Source organism: Carcharodon carcharias, chromosome 5, assembly GCF_017639515.1.
Source record: "Carcharodon carcharias isolate sCarCar2 chromosome 5, sCarCar2.pri, whole genome shotgun sequence".
Lineage (NCBI taxonomy): Eukaryota > Metazoa > Chordata > Chondrichthyes > Lamniformes > Lamnidae > Carcharodon > Carcharodon carcharias.
Genome location: NC_054471.1, coordinates 133,828,772 through 133,848,341, shown reverse-complemented (window position 1 = coordinate 133,848,341; position 19,570 = coordinate 133,828,772). Strand labels below are relative to the sequence as shown.

The 19,570-nt window shown below is 42.0% G+C and overlaps 1 protein-coding gene across 1 annotated transcript in view; it reads left to right on the top strand.

The window, feature by feature from the left end:
* rfx6 (regulatory factor X, 6) overlaps window positions 1-19,570 on the top strand; it is a 102,950-nt gene that overhangs the window by 59,799 nt on the left and 23,581 nt on the right. The window contains exons 17-18 of the mRNA XM_041187401.1: window positions 4,790-5,296; window positions 8,489-8,701. Coding sequence (XP_041043335.1) covers window positions 4,790-5,296; window positions 8,489-8,701 — 720 coding nt within the window. The remainder of the gene's footprint in view (window positions 1-4,789; window positions 5,297-8,488; window positions 8,702-19,570) is intronic.

Below are 19,570 nucleotides of genomic sequence, written 5' to 3'. Positions count from 1 at the left end.
CTCAGACCAGTCGAGCTTGATTTTCTGTAACCAGTCTCAGCCTAAAAGACTGGGTCCTTCTCCTTTCACTATTATCACAGGCAGCTGGGCTGTCTGTTGCCTATAAGACACTGGTACTATGGTGATGTCCTTTACCCAAATAGATTCTCTAGTGTATGTCTTTAATTTAGCTCCAGATTTACTGGCTTTCTACCTTTGTTAAGGTATTTCAAACTGTGCTCTCCCACCACTGTAGCTGAGGCACCCACATCCACCTGCTTTATCAGTGGCTTCTCAGTAACTTGGCCATCAGATCAGGGCTGTCAGATTGCAAATGAGATTGTATGTTTTACTGCCACATGCACTCAGAAGGATGGCTTTCTGCGTTTCCTCCATGTTAATTTCATTCGCTACAAAATAAAATCCGAGGCACTCTATATGCTGGTCCAATCTTCCATAGTCATGAACTCTCTCCTCCATCCTCACCCCTTTTTGATCCCCTTTTTTCTAATAATTATTATATATTTTTTATATATTTTTTTCCTTTCCCACCTATTTCTATTATTATTTTTAAAATTTATTTCCATTCATTGTTTTATCCCCACCTTTTAGCCTATTTTGATCCCCACCCCACCCCCACCAGGACCATCTGCCACTTGCTCGTCCTGCTTTCTACCCTTAATGTCACTGTTTGCACATCCTTTAGCTAACATCACCACCATAAACATCCCTTTGACCTTTTGTTTATGACATCTTTGGCAATCTCTCCTTTGCCTCCACCTATCACTGGCCCTCTCTCCAGCTTCACCTGTCCAACCCCCCTTAAGCAGCTTATATTTCACCACATTTCTACTTCTCTTTAGTTCTGATGAAGAGTCATTTGGACTCAAAACATTAACTCTGTCTTCCTCTCCACAGATGCTGTCAGACCTGCTGAGCTTTTCCAGCAATTTTTGTTTTTGTTTCAGAGTTCCAGCTTTTATCTCACTAACTTGGATTGTGACAATGATAGGTTAGGTTTACACAGTGATGACATTATACAGGGAATAAATGTCGGTGTCGGCAGCTTCAGTTTCTGCTGTATTTTTTAATTCAGTCATGTTGGTTTGCTGCTTTATGGACTGTTTTGACTTTGCCCTGCATTGCCTTACTACGTGACCTTTCTTATGGCAGTAATGGCATTCCGCCTCCTTGAATCTGCAGCTGTCCGGTCCGTGGTCAACCCCACACCTATAACAACTTAATCTTGGAGTTACTGTTGAAGTGTTTTTCCTCGGCCTTTTCGTATTTCTAACAGCAGACATTGCATCTTGCCTCGATGCCTTGGTTCTGGTTTTCGGGCCATGCTCGGCAGTAGGTTTCCACCCCACGTGATGAACAGCTCCATGTTGCATGTGTTGCAAAGCCTGTGAGTCTCTCGCAGCACATTCCATGGCTAGGGAGATTTCTAGGACGCGCTTAAAGTCAAGTCGACCTCGGCGAGTAAACAACACTGTATGGCGTCATCCTGAACTCCACAAGCTAATCGGTCCCATAACATATCATTTATTATGTCCCCGAAGCCGCAGTGTTCTGTCAACTGCTTAAGGTTCCCTACACAGGTTGTGATGGGCCCTAACTCTGGAATTAAATTTAAAACGCTGCATTATTATGGATGGCTTGGGCTGGAAGTGCTTTTTCATGAGGTCCACTAATTCATTATAGGACTTAGAATTGGGCGCGCTCGGGGCTGTAAGATTGCGAATGAGATTGCATGTTTCACTGCCACATACACTTAGAAGGATGGCTTTCTGCTTTTCCTCCATGGTAATTTCATTCGCTTTGAAATAAAATCTGAGGTGCTCTACATTCTGGTCCAATCTTCCATAGTCACATCATATGGATCAATTCTGCCCAAGAGTGGCATGACTGGTGAGTAGTCTTTCCTTTTTCTTAAGATTTGATGCGAAGTGCAGCATTGGAGTTATTTTACCCTTGTTGCCAAATGTAATGACTTGGTGGAGTGGACAGATTTCAACAAGAAACAGATAAGATTTTTTACAGAGAGCTTTTTGGATGCTAGATGCTCGATCAGGACTCTTTTCAGGAAGTCCCAACCCCTGGATTGCCCGTGCTTAGGGCTCATTGATCAAAGCCTCCCAGAGCATCACATGACTCTTGATGGACAGCAGGAGAGGCTACACCTTCAGTTACTACAGAGATATAAAAAGAAATATTTGAGCTGTTAGTTATACTCAAGAAGGCCAAAGTGATTAAATGGCCTGGAAAAAGGTCATAGATATATGAATAAATGTCGCAGAGTTAGAATAAAGGGCAGCAGAATATTTTTTTACTTAGAGGGTGCAAGGCTGTGGAACGCATTACCAGAGTTAATGATTGAAGCAGAGAACACATATGCATAGGGGAGGAAAAGGGAATAAAGAGACAGCGGAATAAGGCAGGCACGTGTGATTAGGACTACTGATACACTAACTATGCATATATTGATAATGCAGCCTTATCATTTGCTCCCAAATCACTGATTGGAAAAGCAAGTGCCACACAAATTAGTCATAGGGAATATATTGAGCTTCAAACCTGTAAGGATCCATGGTGTTGGCTGGATATCACAAAAGCAAGGCTTAAACCAATTCTTTATGTGGTTAGCATTGACAAATATATTAACATGTGGTAAAACTGGTAGGCATTGACTAAAATGTAAGTTAATCATAATATTACCACACTCTGACATCGAAATTGCACAAGAGTTTACACATGGCAGACTTGAAGGCAGATTTATTTTGAAAGACATAATTCAAACAATATTCAGGATTATATTTACAAACTTAGAATGAATTTCCAATATCCACTTACAATTTTTTTCTTAGTGTCAAAAACAATTATTTTTACAGTCTTCACCAGTTATCAGTTCTTCTGACAACACCTAGCTTCGTTTCAGTCTACTGCTGTCATAGCTATTTGATACCTGTGAGTTATGTTTTCAATATAACACATGCAAACATAACTTTCTCATCACAAGACATTTCTTCCATTAAAGAATGCATGGGAATTTCCATTCTCATCCTGGTTGTTCACAGGACAAAATATTTTGTAAGGTATTTAAACAAAATTATGTTTTTTGTTGTTCACATCGATTCCTCATTTTGACTCTACATAACCAGGACTAAATCTTGAGTGTTTCTGAAATAGATGTACTTATCATTGTGTTAATTAACGAGTTTTGAAAAGACTATGGAAAATTAATATTTTCAAAGATGCAACTCTCTGGGCAGAATTTTCTGCCTGCCAGGTGGGCGGGCCTGACCCGGTCTCCGGTGGGCGGGGAGCCGATCCCCGCCGGGGAAGCCATTTTATTTGGGCAGGCCAATTAAGGCCTGCCCAGCGTTGCGTCTGCCAGGAAGCGCTATGCGCTCCCTGTGCGGGTGGGGGGGGTGGGGGTGTTGGGGTTCCCCAAAAGCGAGAGTGCACTCTTTCGCGCATGCACATGAAAGAGTGCACATCTCCCTGAGGCTAGGTGCTGCCTCAGGAAGATCGCTGACAGTATTAAAAACGTTAAAAATATAAAAACAAAATCCTTAACATGTCCCCCTCATGTGACAATGTCACATGAGTTGGGACATGTTCATAAATTATACTAAAACTTAATTAATCATTTAAAATCCCTGCATGAAATCTCATCCCGCCGGTGCATGAGGTTTCATGTTTTTTCTATTCCCCGCTGGGGCTCCTGGCCTGCCCGCCAACCTTAAGGTCCGCGGCTGATTCCCCCCCCCCCGACATCATCCTGCGTCATTTTACGCGTTGGCAAGCGGGCCCCACCCTCTGCTTTCCAACGGCAAAATTCAGCCCACAATGTCAAATAAAAAATTCTTAGCAATTTTGAGTGACAAGATTTTCTCTAATTTCATTCAGAGTGGCAAACTGAAGCATATTCCAATCAATAGCATGTTTCATTGTGCTTAAAGGACACTATGACACTAAATTACAGTCAGTCTGCAGAAGCCATAAAGATTCCAAATAATGCAAGTGTGACAAACCACAAGGGTAAAAACAGACTGCATGCATTAAAACAAATTACATGAGACTCAGGTCAAGCGCAAGAACATCCAAGCCCCACTTTTAAACGTTCTGCCCATTTCCCAGGCGTGAAGGCGCTGAAATTTAATCAATGCAGATGGGCTAAATCTGTGAAAAATATCGATGCTCAGTTTGGCCTGAAAGTTGTGACTGTAAAACCAATCCCCCAAAATGACATCGTCTTTAATTCACTTTCCGGCTGCATCAAAATTCTTTCTAAATTCACTCAGAATTCACAAATGTTTTTCATGTTTTACAGCAGAATTTGTCAAAAAAGTTTAAATAACTAACAAAAATAATTCATTTTCATTCACCCACTACAGTCCTTTAAATTTATGAAAAATCACAAGATCATAAAATAATTACAGAGGAGAAATGCCATTTTGCTATTTTAGTTGATCCATTCAGAACTGCCCTTAATGTCCTTTTTTGCGGTATTCAATTTTTTAAAAAAGATTCTAGGATTTTCTCAGCCTACCCAGGAGGATAATATGTTTACTGAAGAGATGAGATGCCTGTGCAATTTTTAAAATGTTAGCATCCCATTGAATTTTAAGAAAGACAATGAGCATGGAATTCCATCAGTGACAGATATAGCTGAGTTTGCATCAGTAGTGCCAGACAAAGGGAAATTCAAGGATAAATGTTTTAGTCACGCATATGCAGCCTATTATGCTGCTGTCCTGCAAAGCTGCATTTGCTATAAATGCTGTTTCTGTCATTTTGTTTGCAGATCCTATGGAACTTACTCATAATAATGGTCACGTGATCACCCCACCTCTATCTCCTACTTTGGGCAACCGAGGAAGTGTAATCAACCAAGGACCAATGGCTGTTAGGTCTCAGAATGGCAGCTCAGCATTATCTGTCCACACACACTGTCACACGTACCCAGACTCGCTCTACCAGACACTGTCCCAGCCCAATCAAAACTACTATAGCACTAACTCCAACTATCAGACTATGTTCAGGAATCAGGCACATGCCTCTCCTGCAGTCTACCACCACAGAGCGGATCCCAGCCGTTTCAATTCTTTCAATGAACAACCAGTTTCAAGGGACTACTTCAGCAGTAGCTGTGCCGTGTCACCCTATAACTCCAGAGCGCCATCTAATTTTGGGTCATCTTCAAATCCACAGGAATCACACAACATGCAGTTGCTGAATGCAGGCACCTATAACTTCTTGGGGAATTCAGTTGCATGTCAAGGAGCATCATTTCCTTCCACTGGCTCCAATGGTAAATATCAACAGATAAAGCCAATAGCATCTATTCATGTAGCCAGCTTATTTCCTTCAGAGAATTGTACACATGTGTAAGAAAGCCATATTTGACTTTATCAAGAATGGATTTGAACTCAAATGTCTGAGCTAAAAAATCAACCGCTGTGGACCTGAAATTATTGGGCGTCCAACATTTTTCATCCTTACCTGAAGACTTAGTGCAACAGAAATAAAAAGTTAGGATCAAATTCAGAACATTGGTCCCATTTTGAGATGGGGATGGGGATTTTAAAATTTTCTACCAGTTTTAAATTTGTGATAGTCCCAAGTCTTTTTAAAATGCTTCAATGGCAGAGAAAACAATAATTTAAATACATCTGCCGGTGCAATTTTTGTCTTGTGATGATCACTTTCTGTAGTTTATAATTGTGAGCATGACTTCCTCAGCTGAAGAAAAACATTTCTGCTGGCAGTTAAGATAAGTCTAGTCAACTTGCCAATATAGATCCGGGAAGCCTGCCTCCCCACCTTGCCCCACACTTGCAGAGTAGTGCCCCTCAAGCTATGTCTAACGAATTGCCTCTCTCTCTAACAGAGAGAGATACCTATGGTCCTTTGTGGCCTATTGCTAATTACTTACTGGTCCAAGAGCTGAGGAAGCACAGGAAATTCAGATAAATCCATGAATTGACCTATACCCCTTTATCAATCGATTCTATTAACTATGTGAGTGAGCTAAGCAGTAAAATTGGAGTCAACATTATTGTGAGCTAATATAATATATGTAAAATCAGAATGGAAAATGCTAGAAATGCAAATTGTGTGTCCAACATTTTAAAAAAAAAGAATGACTATTATAGTTCAGGCTATTTAACAATTTTTTTTTTTTGCTAGGCTGCAGTTTCCTTAAGCAATGAATCCCATTAGAACCAAAACCTGTAACTTTATTCACCGCCACTTTGTATTAATGTGGGCTGATTTACCAATTAATCTTAATTGTGTAAAAATGTTTACTGAAGAACACTAGAAATGCCCATCATATCCTCATATCACATATCACCTCACACCGTTGGACCATTGTGTCGATACCAAGGCTGCTGTGTCAGGTTTCTTGACAGGTGATTGATATAGATATTAAAAATAAGAAAAGTCTAAAAGGGCAATTTTTGACTTGATGCTCCTGATGGGGAGACTTACCCAACTGAGCGTATATTGCAAATCTTGGCTTGCACTGTGTGCAATTTTCCAACCATGAATCTTATCTCTGGGAGTCTGAAGTCAGAAAATTAGTCATCAAATCCAAATGACTTGCTGATTTTCTCAGCAAACACTCGGGTAAAGCAATGTTTGATGGTGACTTTATATGAGAATGACCATTATAAGTTGCTAGGCAGAACAGAAGACAAAAAGCAAAAGATCACAATAGGCTCTGTAGTTTCTAAGTCCCAGATCACAGAAAATATATTGCATACTGTATTCCTGCCACTTCTATCCAATTTGATAAGAAAGTATGACTGGGGCAGCTTTCTTGCACATTGTGGGAAATCTGGAAAGTAGAATAGCAACTTGGGCACCCACACCACTAATGGAAGCATCTAGGGTGACTATCCACTGAAGACAGCCTTAAACTGCGATGCTAGTTCCTGGTTCTAGGTTGGGGGGGCGGGGGGGGTGGGGGGGGTGTTGTTGGGGGGCGGTGGGGTGTGTGGGAGGGAATAGATGCACCAGTCAGTGGTTCCCCCTCTGTCCCTTTGTCCACTTCGTAAGGAGGCCAAAGTGCCTGCCGAAAATAAGCCATCTCCCCTTCGGAGATTGAGGTCATGATGCAGGCCTGGAACCTCAAGTAGACCTCATTTCCATCTAATTCCTTGATACACTGCTTAGGTTGGGCAGAAGCCTCATTTATGGCACAATTTTGGGCACCTGCTGATGAGGGAGGAAAAGACTGACAGTTGATCAGTTTCATACCCTTATAGGAGCTGGGTGTGCCAGCAGAATGTCCTAAAACATTTTGTTGGCTGGTGCCAGAAATTGGCTGTCATAGGACCACAGCCTATTGAATGATTGTTGGTTTGACTTCTATTAGGAGGGAACCAAGCAGGCTTGCATTGTATTGGAGCAACTGAGGCAAGACTAGTGGCAATTTAGGCAGATGATGTCATCCTGCCAGACTTGCAAGTGGAAGAAAGACAGAAATTTCAATGCCGAAAAGACGACAGGGACCTGGCATAACTGATTATGGCACAGAGTTCCACCTCACGTGCCCAGTGCCCTAGATATTCCCAAAATTTTGTGAACTCTTGGGCTGAATTTTCAATTGTAGGAGGAGGCAAGAAGGGATGGAGGCATGGATTGAAATTGCATTCCCGGAGGGCCTCACTAGACCCCAATGCCTGTGGAATGCGATCCAGTTTTCAAAGGGGAGGGAGGAACCTACAAATAATGACCCATTATTAACAGGCCAGGGAAGGTTAGTCGATTTTCAAATCAGAAATAGCCACACCCGAACAATCTAGTGCAAGTGGTGCACAGCTGTTGGGCTCAATGCAGGGAGCTGTAAAGTTCTTTTTTAAACCTGAAATGTTTTTGCCTCCAGGGGTTTCACTGCAAGATCAAGTATAGTACTGTTTTGTCAAATCCCTGAGGTCTGGAGTCCTGGCCCTCTGGACTCTTCCCTCCTCTCTTGTGCAAGGCAGTGGTAAGCCCCATCATGCTGCTGTCTGCCTTTGGCACTCATGCCCCAACAGGCACCTCCCACCTCGCACAGCTCGGTGCCACATATTGAGTGCCGAGCTTGCCCCTGGCCCAATTAGGGTACAGTCTCCAAATAAGGGGCCTCTTATTTAAGATGGAGAAGAGGAATTTCTTCTGTCAAAGGGTCATTAATCTTTAGAATTCTCTACCCCAGAGAGCAGTGGAGGTCGGGTTAAAGACTAAGACAAATTTTTGAACTACAAGGGAGTCAAGGGTTATTGGTGGCAGACAGGAAAGTATAATTAAAGCCAAAATCTTATTGAATGGCCGAGCAGGCTAGAGGGGCCAAATGGCCCACTGCTGCTCCCTATTCCTTATGTTCTATGAGTGACACAGATGTGCCACAGTATCAGAACCAAGAAGTCATCCAGGCATCAGGTTTGAGACCCTGAATTGAAAATCAAGTCCATGGGGTCAATATTTATTCAATATGTCTTTCTTTTTTCAATTGCAGGATACTATAACAACAATAACTATCCAGAATCCCACAGACTGGGGTCCATGATTGACCAACACGTATCTGTTATTAGTAGTGTTAGCAGCATTCGATCAGTGGTTGGTTACAATGACATCCATGATCCACTCAACATTCTGGATGACAGTGGAAGAAAACAGGCAGGATCATTCTATGCAGATTCATCACCACTAGTTTGTCGAGCTCCTGTAGGTGAGTTAATGAAATAAGAATCATATCTTAAACTATTTCTATGTTTCTGCTCACAGTAACCATTTATAATGATTTATGTATGTACATTGGTTCAAACAAAATGGGTTGAAAACCCATTAGTCACAGCAAGGTTGTGCCCACCAGAGCCCTCCAGGCTCATGCAACTGGAAAATCCAGTACCTGCTCACCAGTGGGGTTGGGGGAGGGGGGGGGGGTGTCTCCTCCAGCCCAAATCAACTCCTCGTTGGTCTTCTGTGTAAGGTGACTTGCCAAAATATATATTTTTAAAATGACCTTTCTTCAGGGGCTTAGGCTACTTACACAAACTGGACTCCTCTTCCCAGCCCCTTTCTGCCTGGGATCCAGTTCCACATTAATCTGTATAAAGATGATGATGTTCAACCAACCTTGTTGAATAAACACACACACACACACACACCACACACACCACACACACACACGCACACACACACACACACACACACTTACTGAGCTTGTAAGTGTGCAATGGAGCAAGCTCTAATCAATTTCTTTCATGACTGTACCAGAAAACTGGTGCCAGAGCAGAATCACCTGAGGTGTATTGTAGCACCTGTTCCTTATCAAAAACAGAATTACCTGGAAAAACTCAGCAGGTCTGGCAGCATCGGTGGAGAAGAAAAGAATTGACGTTTCGAGTCCTCATGACCTGTTCCTAATTGCTGCCTAATTGTTCCATTTTATAGGAAAAGCAGTGGTACTCATTTTGTTGATGTCCTCTGAGTTAAGGCCTGCATACCCCAGTAAGCTCCACCTGCACCACTTAAACAACCTGATACCATTTATCTTGGTTTCCAGGTTACTAGGTGGTGGAGAGCCTGGGATTGAAGAAATTTCTGATGTGGGAGATTTCTCTCTCACCTTGCCCCACCCCACTGTTGACCACATGTACCGTGGATGGACATTCTGCCTAATCAAACCCCATCAGAAGTTAGCGACTTGGGCTGTGACTCAAAATACCCATGTTCTGCCTGATTGCCCTGGGACACGGTTATATTGCGGGCTGATCTGTATCAGAGGTGTACCTCTGACCCCATGGAAATTTATGACCAAAACATCTATGTAACAACACATTAGCTGTTAAAGAATAATGGGTTCAACGTATTAAACTCATTTTGAACTGCTGCAATGTTTTGATTGTGTTGTTTTGTGATCTTGCACAAAACCTGCATTTTAGACTTGTTCATATTACTAACGAGAGAATTACAATGCAAAGAGTTCAATTGTGTTACAATGGGTTCATTTTTTTTAAGGTAGATGCCTGAAAGAAATGACCCATCCATCTCCTAGGAATTGTTTAAGTGGTGCAGGTGGAGCTTACTGGGGTATCCAGGCCTTAACTCAGAGGACATCAACAAAATGAGTACCACTGCTTTTCCTATAAAATGGAATAATGAGGAGTGGCGATGGACTGGGCGGATTTTTCACAACTTTGTGCCTGGGACCTGTTCAGTTCCTGGACACAAATTAGAGGAAAAAGCAATGGAAACCCATGGCATTTTGCCCTTGCTCCTTAAGCACTGCCATGGAGTTTTTTGGCTTCCTCTGAGGCATGTATCTGGAATTGAGTTAGGAAAATTAGGTGCGAGGCATGAAAAGGAATGCATGTGCTTAGAGTAGGTGCAAACATGGTGCTTCTTTGCAATGAGGCAGGAGAGGCTTATCTGTGCCTCCCACCTTATTTTTCAACCTCAATGCCAGTGGCACCAATTTGAAGTTTAACCCGCAGAAATGAACTTCAGGCTCTGTTTCCAGGTCTTTTCAGATCGGAGGACCTGAGTGAGGCCTGGGAGAACACTTGTGGCCCACCCAGAAATTAAATGGCAGCAGGAACTGTAGCCAGAAAGCTCCAATGTTGGTGGGTCTGAAAGGCCTGTGAAAGAAATTGGATTAACACATCTGGGCACAAGGCCCTGGAAATAGGCAGGCCTACCCCTGATGTACATCAGGGCAATTTCAACGGCCTGAGCATGCAAATACATTTCCATTTATGTCCGCCAGGTGGAATGCACTTCAGATATGCTCTGCCTGGCAAATGTCTAGAGAGGCAGGGGAACAAAATTGTGTTCACTATTTTGTTCACATTGAAATTTATTAATATACCAGGCTGGGAGATTTGATTCTCCCCTTTTTGTGGAAGGGAGAATCATTTGATAGTGTGCCAAGTTTGCCTCACCAAATATACCCTATCATAGCACTTGAAAGGAATCCCCACATGCTGTAATTAATGGAACCTTTTCAGTTTAAGTAGTGATGTACTAACAACAAAACATCTGATAATATTTTGTCTTTAACTTGAAAATGTCTCAAGGACCCCTCAAAATAGGCAATAAAAGCCATGGCAAGAATCCATTTACACTGATAATCTTCAGGGGCCATGGACCTTGGACCAAAAGGAGTTTTTATTAATTAGCAATCATGTTCGGGGCTGTTCTGGACCTGCTCTTGTGGAAATTATTTAAGTATAGAGATTTTGAACTAAATCTAGTGCTATAATTTATTTTTGAATGGTGGTTAAAATGATGGCAAACGAGCATAATTTAATCTGAATGTAGTGCACAGAACATTTCCTGGATTCTGAAGTGAACATCCTGGTACAGAAACTTTTGAGCAATCGCAAGTAAACTTATTTTTGGTGTTATATACCTTACTGAGAAAAAGAAGAACTTGGGGGGAAAAGCATTTGCTGGGCTAAATGCTACTTCCATGTGTCACCAACAATTTGCATTCATATAGTGCCTTTAACACAAAAAAAGCCAAAAGCTCATCGGAGGACTTCCAAAATTTATTTCCATTAACAAACTAATGATCAAATGAATGCATGATGAGGATCATCTAAATTATCCACCTGGGTGATGAATAAACCTCAAGTGCTGATCCATGGTTTAGGAGGAGAATTTGTAATCTCTGTTTGGGCAGACATGATGCTAAGTTTTCTCTGTTAAAACATTCGACCAAGATAAACACAAAATATTTTGAGATTTGATTCAGTTTTAAATACAATCCAGCCAAAATGACAATTACATAAAATGTGGCCAATAACAAGACAAGTATGGAATGAAAAAAGTCCATAATGTCATCAAGACCATTAGCCCTATACAACTTGTGCTGCTACAAATCTACCCTAACTTGATTAATTTGAAAAAATCACCAATAAACATGATTAAAATTTCCATGGTGTGTTTGAACCTTTTGCATGGAATTTTATGGCATCATTGCCATAAAATAGAAGCAGGACTAAGGCCATAATATGCGGTGAGCCAGTCAAAAATCCATTGACTTCAGCAGGACTGGAAAATCCCACCAGTGAAAGGACTGTAAAGTTCTGCCCTTTGACTCAGTAGGCCATTAAGTAACAAAAAAAAAATTCAGGACATAAATCTGGCATTAGAACTACATGTGCATTAATTTCAATAAAAATTTTTGAGAAAATTTAAAATAATTCATGAAACCCGCCTGTGGATGAGATTCCATGAAAAATTTGACCCTGACCAATTAAAATGATAGACTGTATAAAAGAAAAGTAAATTAATGCCTTTTAATGCTTGACAATGTAAATCAATAAATAGAGTTATGCATTAATAATTGATATAAGTTTCCAAAATGCATTCTTATTTGAAGCAGATTCTTAGATGGGCTGAAAGGCCTCCTGTGTTTCTATGAATGACTATGATTCTAAGTTTTGTAATAGCAGCAGTATTTGTAGAAATGCAGAAAATGTTAAAATGCGGCCATTTTGCTCAGCCATTCCACTCCTCTCGTGGTTGACCCTAATCTTCTCATTACACCCCTCAATCTTTTATTCCTCTTTGGCTCGGCCAGTGGGGGTGGGGCCTGCTTGCTGAGGCGTAAAATGATACAGGGTGATGTTGGGTATGCGTCCCAATGTCACCACGTGCCATTTAGATTTTCAGTTCGGCGGGCGCGCAGCCAAGTTGGCTGTGCGCTTGCCGAACTGTCAAAGGCCTATTAAGGCCACTTAACTAACAATTAAAATAATTAACGGAGCTGCCCATCCAACCTTACAGTTGGTGGGCAGGCGAAGAACCCAGGTGGCCTTTGCATTTTTCATGAAACCTCATCCACAGGCAGGATGAGGTTTCATGAATGATTTTAAATTTTCTCAAAAATTTTTATTGAAATTAATGCACATGTCCCAACTCATGTGACAGTTTCACATGATGGGGACATGCCATAAACATTTTTTTACCATTTCATTGAACTCTTAAAACTTAAACCTAATCTCCCTGAGGCACCTCTGTGCCGCAGGGAGATTCCTGCGCTCTTTTGCGCGTATGCACAAAAGAGCGCACTCCCGACTCAGGGAACTCCCCACCACCTGCACAGGGAATGCTCAGCGCTTCCGGGCACGCGTCATGCTGGGCAGGCCTTAACTGGTATTGGCCCGCCCATGTAAAATGGCAGCACGGATCCAATCGGGGACGCCGATTAGGTCGGCGCCCGCTCCCACACAACCTCCCATCATGGCGGGACCCAATGCAGCAGACGCGGTGAGCCAGCCAAAAGTCCATTGGCTTCCCTTCAAAAGGATAAATCCTAGAAAGAGTTCCATTAATTTCCTCACCTTTTCTATAAGCAGCTGGCATTCTTTGCATAATATAAGGCATTGTGAAGGAAGCATAAAGAAGGTATTGACTGCTCTTTCTCATCCAATATCATTAAAATTGCAATGTAAAGGCAATAAAATAAAATTATTGGCTGTGACCTGAAAAGGCTCTTGCACATTTGCTCTGAAGTTGGTATCCATTTCTAAGTAGTCTTACATGACTAGTTGCCTGAAAAGAGAATATACTGATTTAAAAATATTTAGTGCAAAATGTATCATATGGCAGGTAAAAGAATTGTACGAGTAACTACAGGAAATCAGAGTAAATAGAAGAAGTGAACAGGATCTCTATTTTAGGAAAGAAGCTTTTTTATCCATTCATGAGACGTGTGCATCACTAGCTAGGCCAGCATTTATTGCACATTGCTAATTGCCCTTGAGAAGGTGGTGGTGAGCCTCCTTCTTGAACGGCTGCAGTCCACAGTGCTGTTCGGAAGGGAGTTGCAGGGTTTTGACCCAGCGACAGTGAAGGAATAACCATGGCTAGAATTTTGATGTCGGCGTGCGGGGGTGGACCCGGCACGCCGACGCGTAAAATGACACGCGGTGATGTCTGGTGTGTGTCCTGATGCCACCACGTGTCATTTAGACCTTTCATTCAGCAGGCGCGTGCTGGAGGCAGCTGTGCACCCACCGAACTGTCAAAGGCCTGTGAAGGCAATTAGGAAACTAATTTGGTTAATTAACAGGGCTGCCCGTCCAACTTTAAGGTTGGCAGGCAGGCGAAGAGCCCAAGTGGCCTCCGCGTTTTTCATGGAAACCTCATCCATGGGTGGGATGAGGTCTCCTGAAGTTTTAATAATATCAACAAATAAATTCTGATGAATTGACAAACATGTCCCAGCTCATGGGACACTTTCACATGAGGGGACATGTGTAAATAATTTTTACCTTTCTTTATTTAAAAATTTCAATATAAACTTAATCTCGCTGAGGCAGCTCCATGACTCTACCTCCTCCCCCGCCCGCACAGGTACCGCTGAGTGCTACCGGCCATGCATCATGCTGGACGGGCCTTAATTGGCCCACCCATGCAAAATGGCAGCGTGCAGCTGATCACGGGTGGCAATCGGCCCTGAACGTGTGTCCACACCCGACCAGCCTGCCTAACATTCAGAAAAATTCTCCCCTACATAGCTCCAACTCAGAATGATGTGTGGCTTGGAGGGGAACTTGCAAGTGGTTGTGTTCCCATGCAGCTGCCGCCTTGTTCTTTTAGGTGGTAGAGGTCATGAATTTGAAAGGTGCTGTTGAAGGAGGCTTGACGAGCTGCTGCAGCGCATCTTGTAGATGGTACATAGTGCAGCTACTTTGCGTCGGTGGTGGACGGAATGAATGTTTAAAGGTGGTGGATGGGGTGCCAAACAAGTGGACTGTTTGGCCTGGATGGTGTTGTTGGAGCTGCATTCATCCAGGCAGGTGGGGAGTATTCCATCACATGCCTGAATTGTGCCTTTCATATGCCGAACAGGCTTTGGGAAGTCAGGAGGTAAGTTACTTGCTGTAGTATTCCCAGCCTCTGAACTTGTCTTGTTGTCACAGTATTTATATGGCCCCACTTCTGGAATTTAGCTCTTGTGTTCATGTTTTGACCAAGACTATAATGAAGTCTGGAGCTGAGTGACCCTGGTGGAACCAAACTGAGTGTTGGCGAGCAGGTTGTTGCTGTGTAAGTACTGCTTAATAGCACTACCAACGACAGCTTCCATTGTTTTGTTGATGATTGAGAGTGGACTGATGGTGGGCGGGAGGAGGGGGTGGGTGTGTGTTGTTGGGAGGGGATGATAATTGGTCAGATTGAATTTGTCTTGCATTTTGTTGTCAGGAAATAGTTCTTTTAAAGCCCACCAAATAAACTAAATTAACAAAATGAGGGATAAAATAAATCGCAGCCACTAAGTTAGGGTCACTGCAAAACCAAAGACAAAATTTAAAGGAAACTTACAACATCAAACCAAAATATGATTAAGGGGGTCAATAAAGCACCCCAGCCCCCACGGTGCCCACTGGGCATGGAAGGCCTCGATGGTGTCTGCAGATATTGCGCATGGACAGGAAATAGCTCTTTTAAATCCAACCTAATAAACTAAATCAACAAAATGAGGGAAAAAGGAAACACAGCCCCTAAGTTAGGTTAGCTGTAAAACCAAAGACAAAGTTTAAAGAAAACTTACAAACATCAAATCAAAATGTGGTTAAGAGGGTCGATAAAGCACCCCAGACCCCATGGTGCCCACTGGGCACAGAAGGCCTTGATAATCTTTTAAATGAAAACCAAATCAACAAAATTGGGATAAATCAGGCACAGCCCCTAATTCAGGTCAGTTGTAAAACCAAGGACAAAGTTTAAAGGAACCTTACAAACTTTAAATCAAAATGTGATTAAAGGGGTCAACAAAACACCCCAGTCCCCGCGGTGCCCACCGGGCACAGAAGGCTTTGAAGGTGCCGGCAGACACTGCGCATGGACAGGAAATACCTGGGCAAATGTCCACATTGTGTTAATATGGCAATCATCTTGTTAAAAACAATTGGTAGTTAAAGAGGTGATGGGCATTAATTATCCCAACTGAGTAGAATAAAAAGGTACAGCTGGAACACTTTGTGTGGAAGCTACTGGGAAGTTAGTAGTATTGAGGAGTTGTTTTAGAAATAAACCAGCTTTAGTCAAGAGACATGTCTGGATTAATTCTTCCACCACAACCTCTTATTGTGAGTAACATGGTAGCAGAGGTTGAACTTTAAGTTTTGCTGATTCGATTGCTGTATATGTATGAAGCTTTTTGCCTCAGTTCTCTGAGGGAAAAGAAGTGTACTGTTGCTAACAATTTAAGTTATGGAATGGTGGAAGGATGGTGCAAAATCACAAGCTTTGACTATCCACCAATTTTTTTCTGACTCTGAACCTTTATCAACAATGGAAGGTTGAAGTTGAAATGTCGACCTGGGTTACTGCTTTACCCCAGAAGAAGCAAGGTATGGCTTTGGTGTTATCATTACCAGCCTAAAGTAAGATAAGGAGTAAAGTATTTTCAGAGTGGAAACTGGAAGATTTGGGTCATGAGGAGGGATTAAACTGCCTGATACAATTTTTGGATAAGTTCTACAAAAAGGATGAGTTATTGGAAGTACATGAAGCTTGGATTATCTTTGATAGCTTTAGGAAATCAGATGATCAGTCCATGGAAGAATATATCATGGATTTTGATAAATGGTAAAGGAGACCACAGTGATTTGAACTTTAAATTCCAGAATCAGTATTGACATTTAAATTACTGGACTGTGCTCACATTTCCCATGTTGATCGTCTTTTAGCACCAACAGGGCTTCAGTTCTGGGGGAAAGAGCCTCTCTTAGATCAATGGCTGCTGCCCTAAAAATTCCTGGAGAAAAGGTTGTTCCCTGCCACTTTTTATTAGCAAATGTGGACAACTATCCTGCAAAACAAAGGATAGAGGATTCAATGGTGACTGAATTTTGTGGTCGACCAAATATTAGATGAAGGTTCCAATACAAAGATGGTGTTAATAACAAGAGGCCTGAAAATGGTTGTAACCCTAGCCAATTTGAGAGTTGGGACAAAAAGCATGTCTGGGATGAAGACTGTATACGTTTAAACCAAAAATGCACGGGAATGGTTAATTGGTGTTTTTGGTGTGATTCCCAGTACCATTATGCAATGAACTGCCCACAGTGAAAGAATCATGTTTCTGAAGTGACCCACGAGACGGATTAATCTGAAACTGAAAATGATGATGGTGACTGCCATGATGGAATTATATTGATCACTGAGTTTGAATCCAGTGATGAGTACCTTGATGGTAGATTCCTTCAACTGTGCAATTCTGGACAGTAGTTGCACTTCTATGGTGTGTGGCATGGACTGGCTTGACTGCTATCTGGTGTCTCTTGATGAGGCAGAACGGCAGAAGTTCATGGATTATGAAAGCTCTACCTGTTACAGGTTCAGAGATGACAATACATTTACATCCTCCAAATGGGTGGTCCTCCCTTGTAAGATAGCAAGGATCAATCTATTTATCAGCACTGATGTGGTTTCTAGTGAGATACCACTATTGAGTTGATCTGCGATGAAGAAGGATCAAATGACGCTAGATATGAAGAATGATAGAGCAGTCGTGTTTGGGGGAAAATGTGGATCTCCATTTTACTCGGTCAGGCCATTACTGCTTGCCACTAAGGAAGCCAGAGATTCTCATCAAAAAGTTCATGAGTTTTGTTAACTGCTGAGAATGAGAATTTGGTAGACAAAAAGATTATTGAAAATTACATGGTTTGCATGTCAGGCACCACAGAAATTGAAGATTCTGCTTCGAGATGTGGGAGTGGTCGATAAAGGATATGATGATATTGAACGAGTCACTGCTCAGTGTGACGTTTGCCTTGAATATCGCAAAACACCACTGACCTGTTGCGAGCCAGCTTCTAGCCAGGGAGTTTAACAATGCAGTGGCAATGGACTTGAAACTTTGGGACAAGGATAGGGGTTTTTTTTTTTTTTTACTACATTTCATAGGTATGGCAACCAGAGTTAGTCTATCCACTGATACACAGTAAAGACAAAAGGACCATTATCAATAAGGTCATGGAGAAATGGATAGGAACACCAATGAATGGGGAATTTGCCAATGAGGAATTTCGCGATGTGTGAAAATTTAAACATCAGTTAGGCACACTGCAGCTGAGAGCACGTTTAGTAATGGTCTTTGTGAAAGAAACCATGCAGTAATAGATGATGTTACACAAAGTATTAGTTGATCAACCAGATTGTAAACTGAAAATAACGTTAGCATAGGTGGCGTACATGAAGAACTCTACAAATGTTTGGGGATACAGTCTGCATCAGTTGGTGTACGGAAGAAATCCGAAGTTACCTTTGGTGTTGTCAGATGCTCCCCCTGCTCTGGAAGGAACTAGCATTAGCTCTGCTTTTTCTGCTCATCTGAACGCTTTGCATGCGGGCAGAAAAGCCTTCATTAAAGCTGAGGTTTCAGAGAAAATTTGGCGGGCCCTACAGCACTGCATAAGACCATCAGGAATACAGTTTAGACAAGGAGAAATGGTATATTATGAAACGGAAGGCCAGAGTGGAAAGGACCTGGCAAAGTTATAGGGACTGATGGGAAAGTAGTAATTGTGCAATACTGTGTAATTAAACTGTTAGGGTACATTCTTCATGGTTAATTGGTATTGACTGTACCTTTTACAGGTTCTGAACAGGACATAGAATGTGAGGAGGCACCATGCACTTCACATACACAAACCAGGTAGTTATGAGGAGCAGGCAACAGCAGATACAGGGTTGACTGACTATGAACAAAGTAATATTGAGGTGCAGGATGACGCTATTCATCCAAAAGGCAATTACCCAAAGTAGGAACAAAGGTAACATACATGCCAGAAGAGACTAGTCTGTGGAGGGATGCCCTCATCATAGGGAGAGCAGGAAAGGCCACTGCTAAATACAAACATTGTCCTTCATTCTGCACATTTAGCCAGGCAACAAGACCTATCAATTGGCAAACCGAGGTAAAGACATGGAAACCCAGGAAGCGCAGTATGAGTTCTGACAGCGGACCAGAAAGTGGTTGTGGCCCCAGAAAAAGATCACCGGACTTGCAAACAGAGTTCTGGCCACATGTGAGGACAATCATTTAGTAGTAGTCCAGAAAGGAAGAGGAACGTGAGTAGAGGCCGTAGCTTAACAAGGAAGACTAGAGAGCAAGCTAGCAATCTCATTAGAAGTAGAAGTCCTTATAACAGATTCTAGTAGCTGCTAATAAATTGGAAAGTAAGCTGGTAAAGGAACCCAAATGGAAAGAGTTAGAAAGAAAAGAGACCTCTGAGATAAAATGGGTTGATGCAAGTCACCAGCTGTCAGACTATTTTACAAAAAGAAATGCCTGCTCTTTAAAAAAAAAAAAATTACATGTGTTGGAGGAGGGGTGTCTTATGCAATGGCAAGTGTGGTGTGTGGTTATTTCCTTCTCATTTTAAACAAGTGTTCACGTTTTTGTTTTAATTTAAACATGAGAGGTATCTGTTAATATGGCAATCATTGTGTTAAAACCAATTGGTAGTTAAACAGGCAATGGGCATTAATTGTCCCAACTGAATAGAATAAAAAGGTACAGCTGGAACACCATGTGGAAGCTACTAGGAAGTGAGTAGCACTGAGGAGT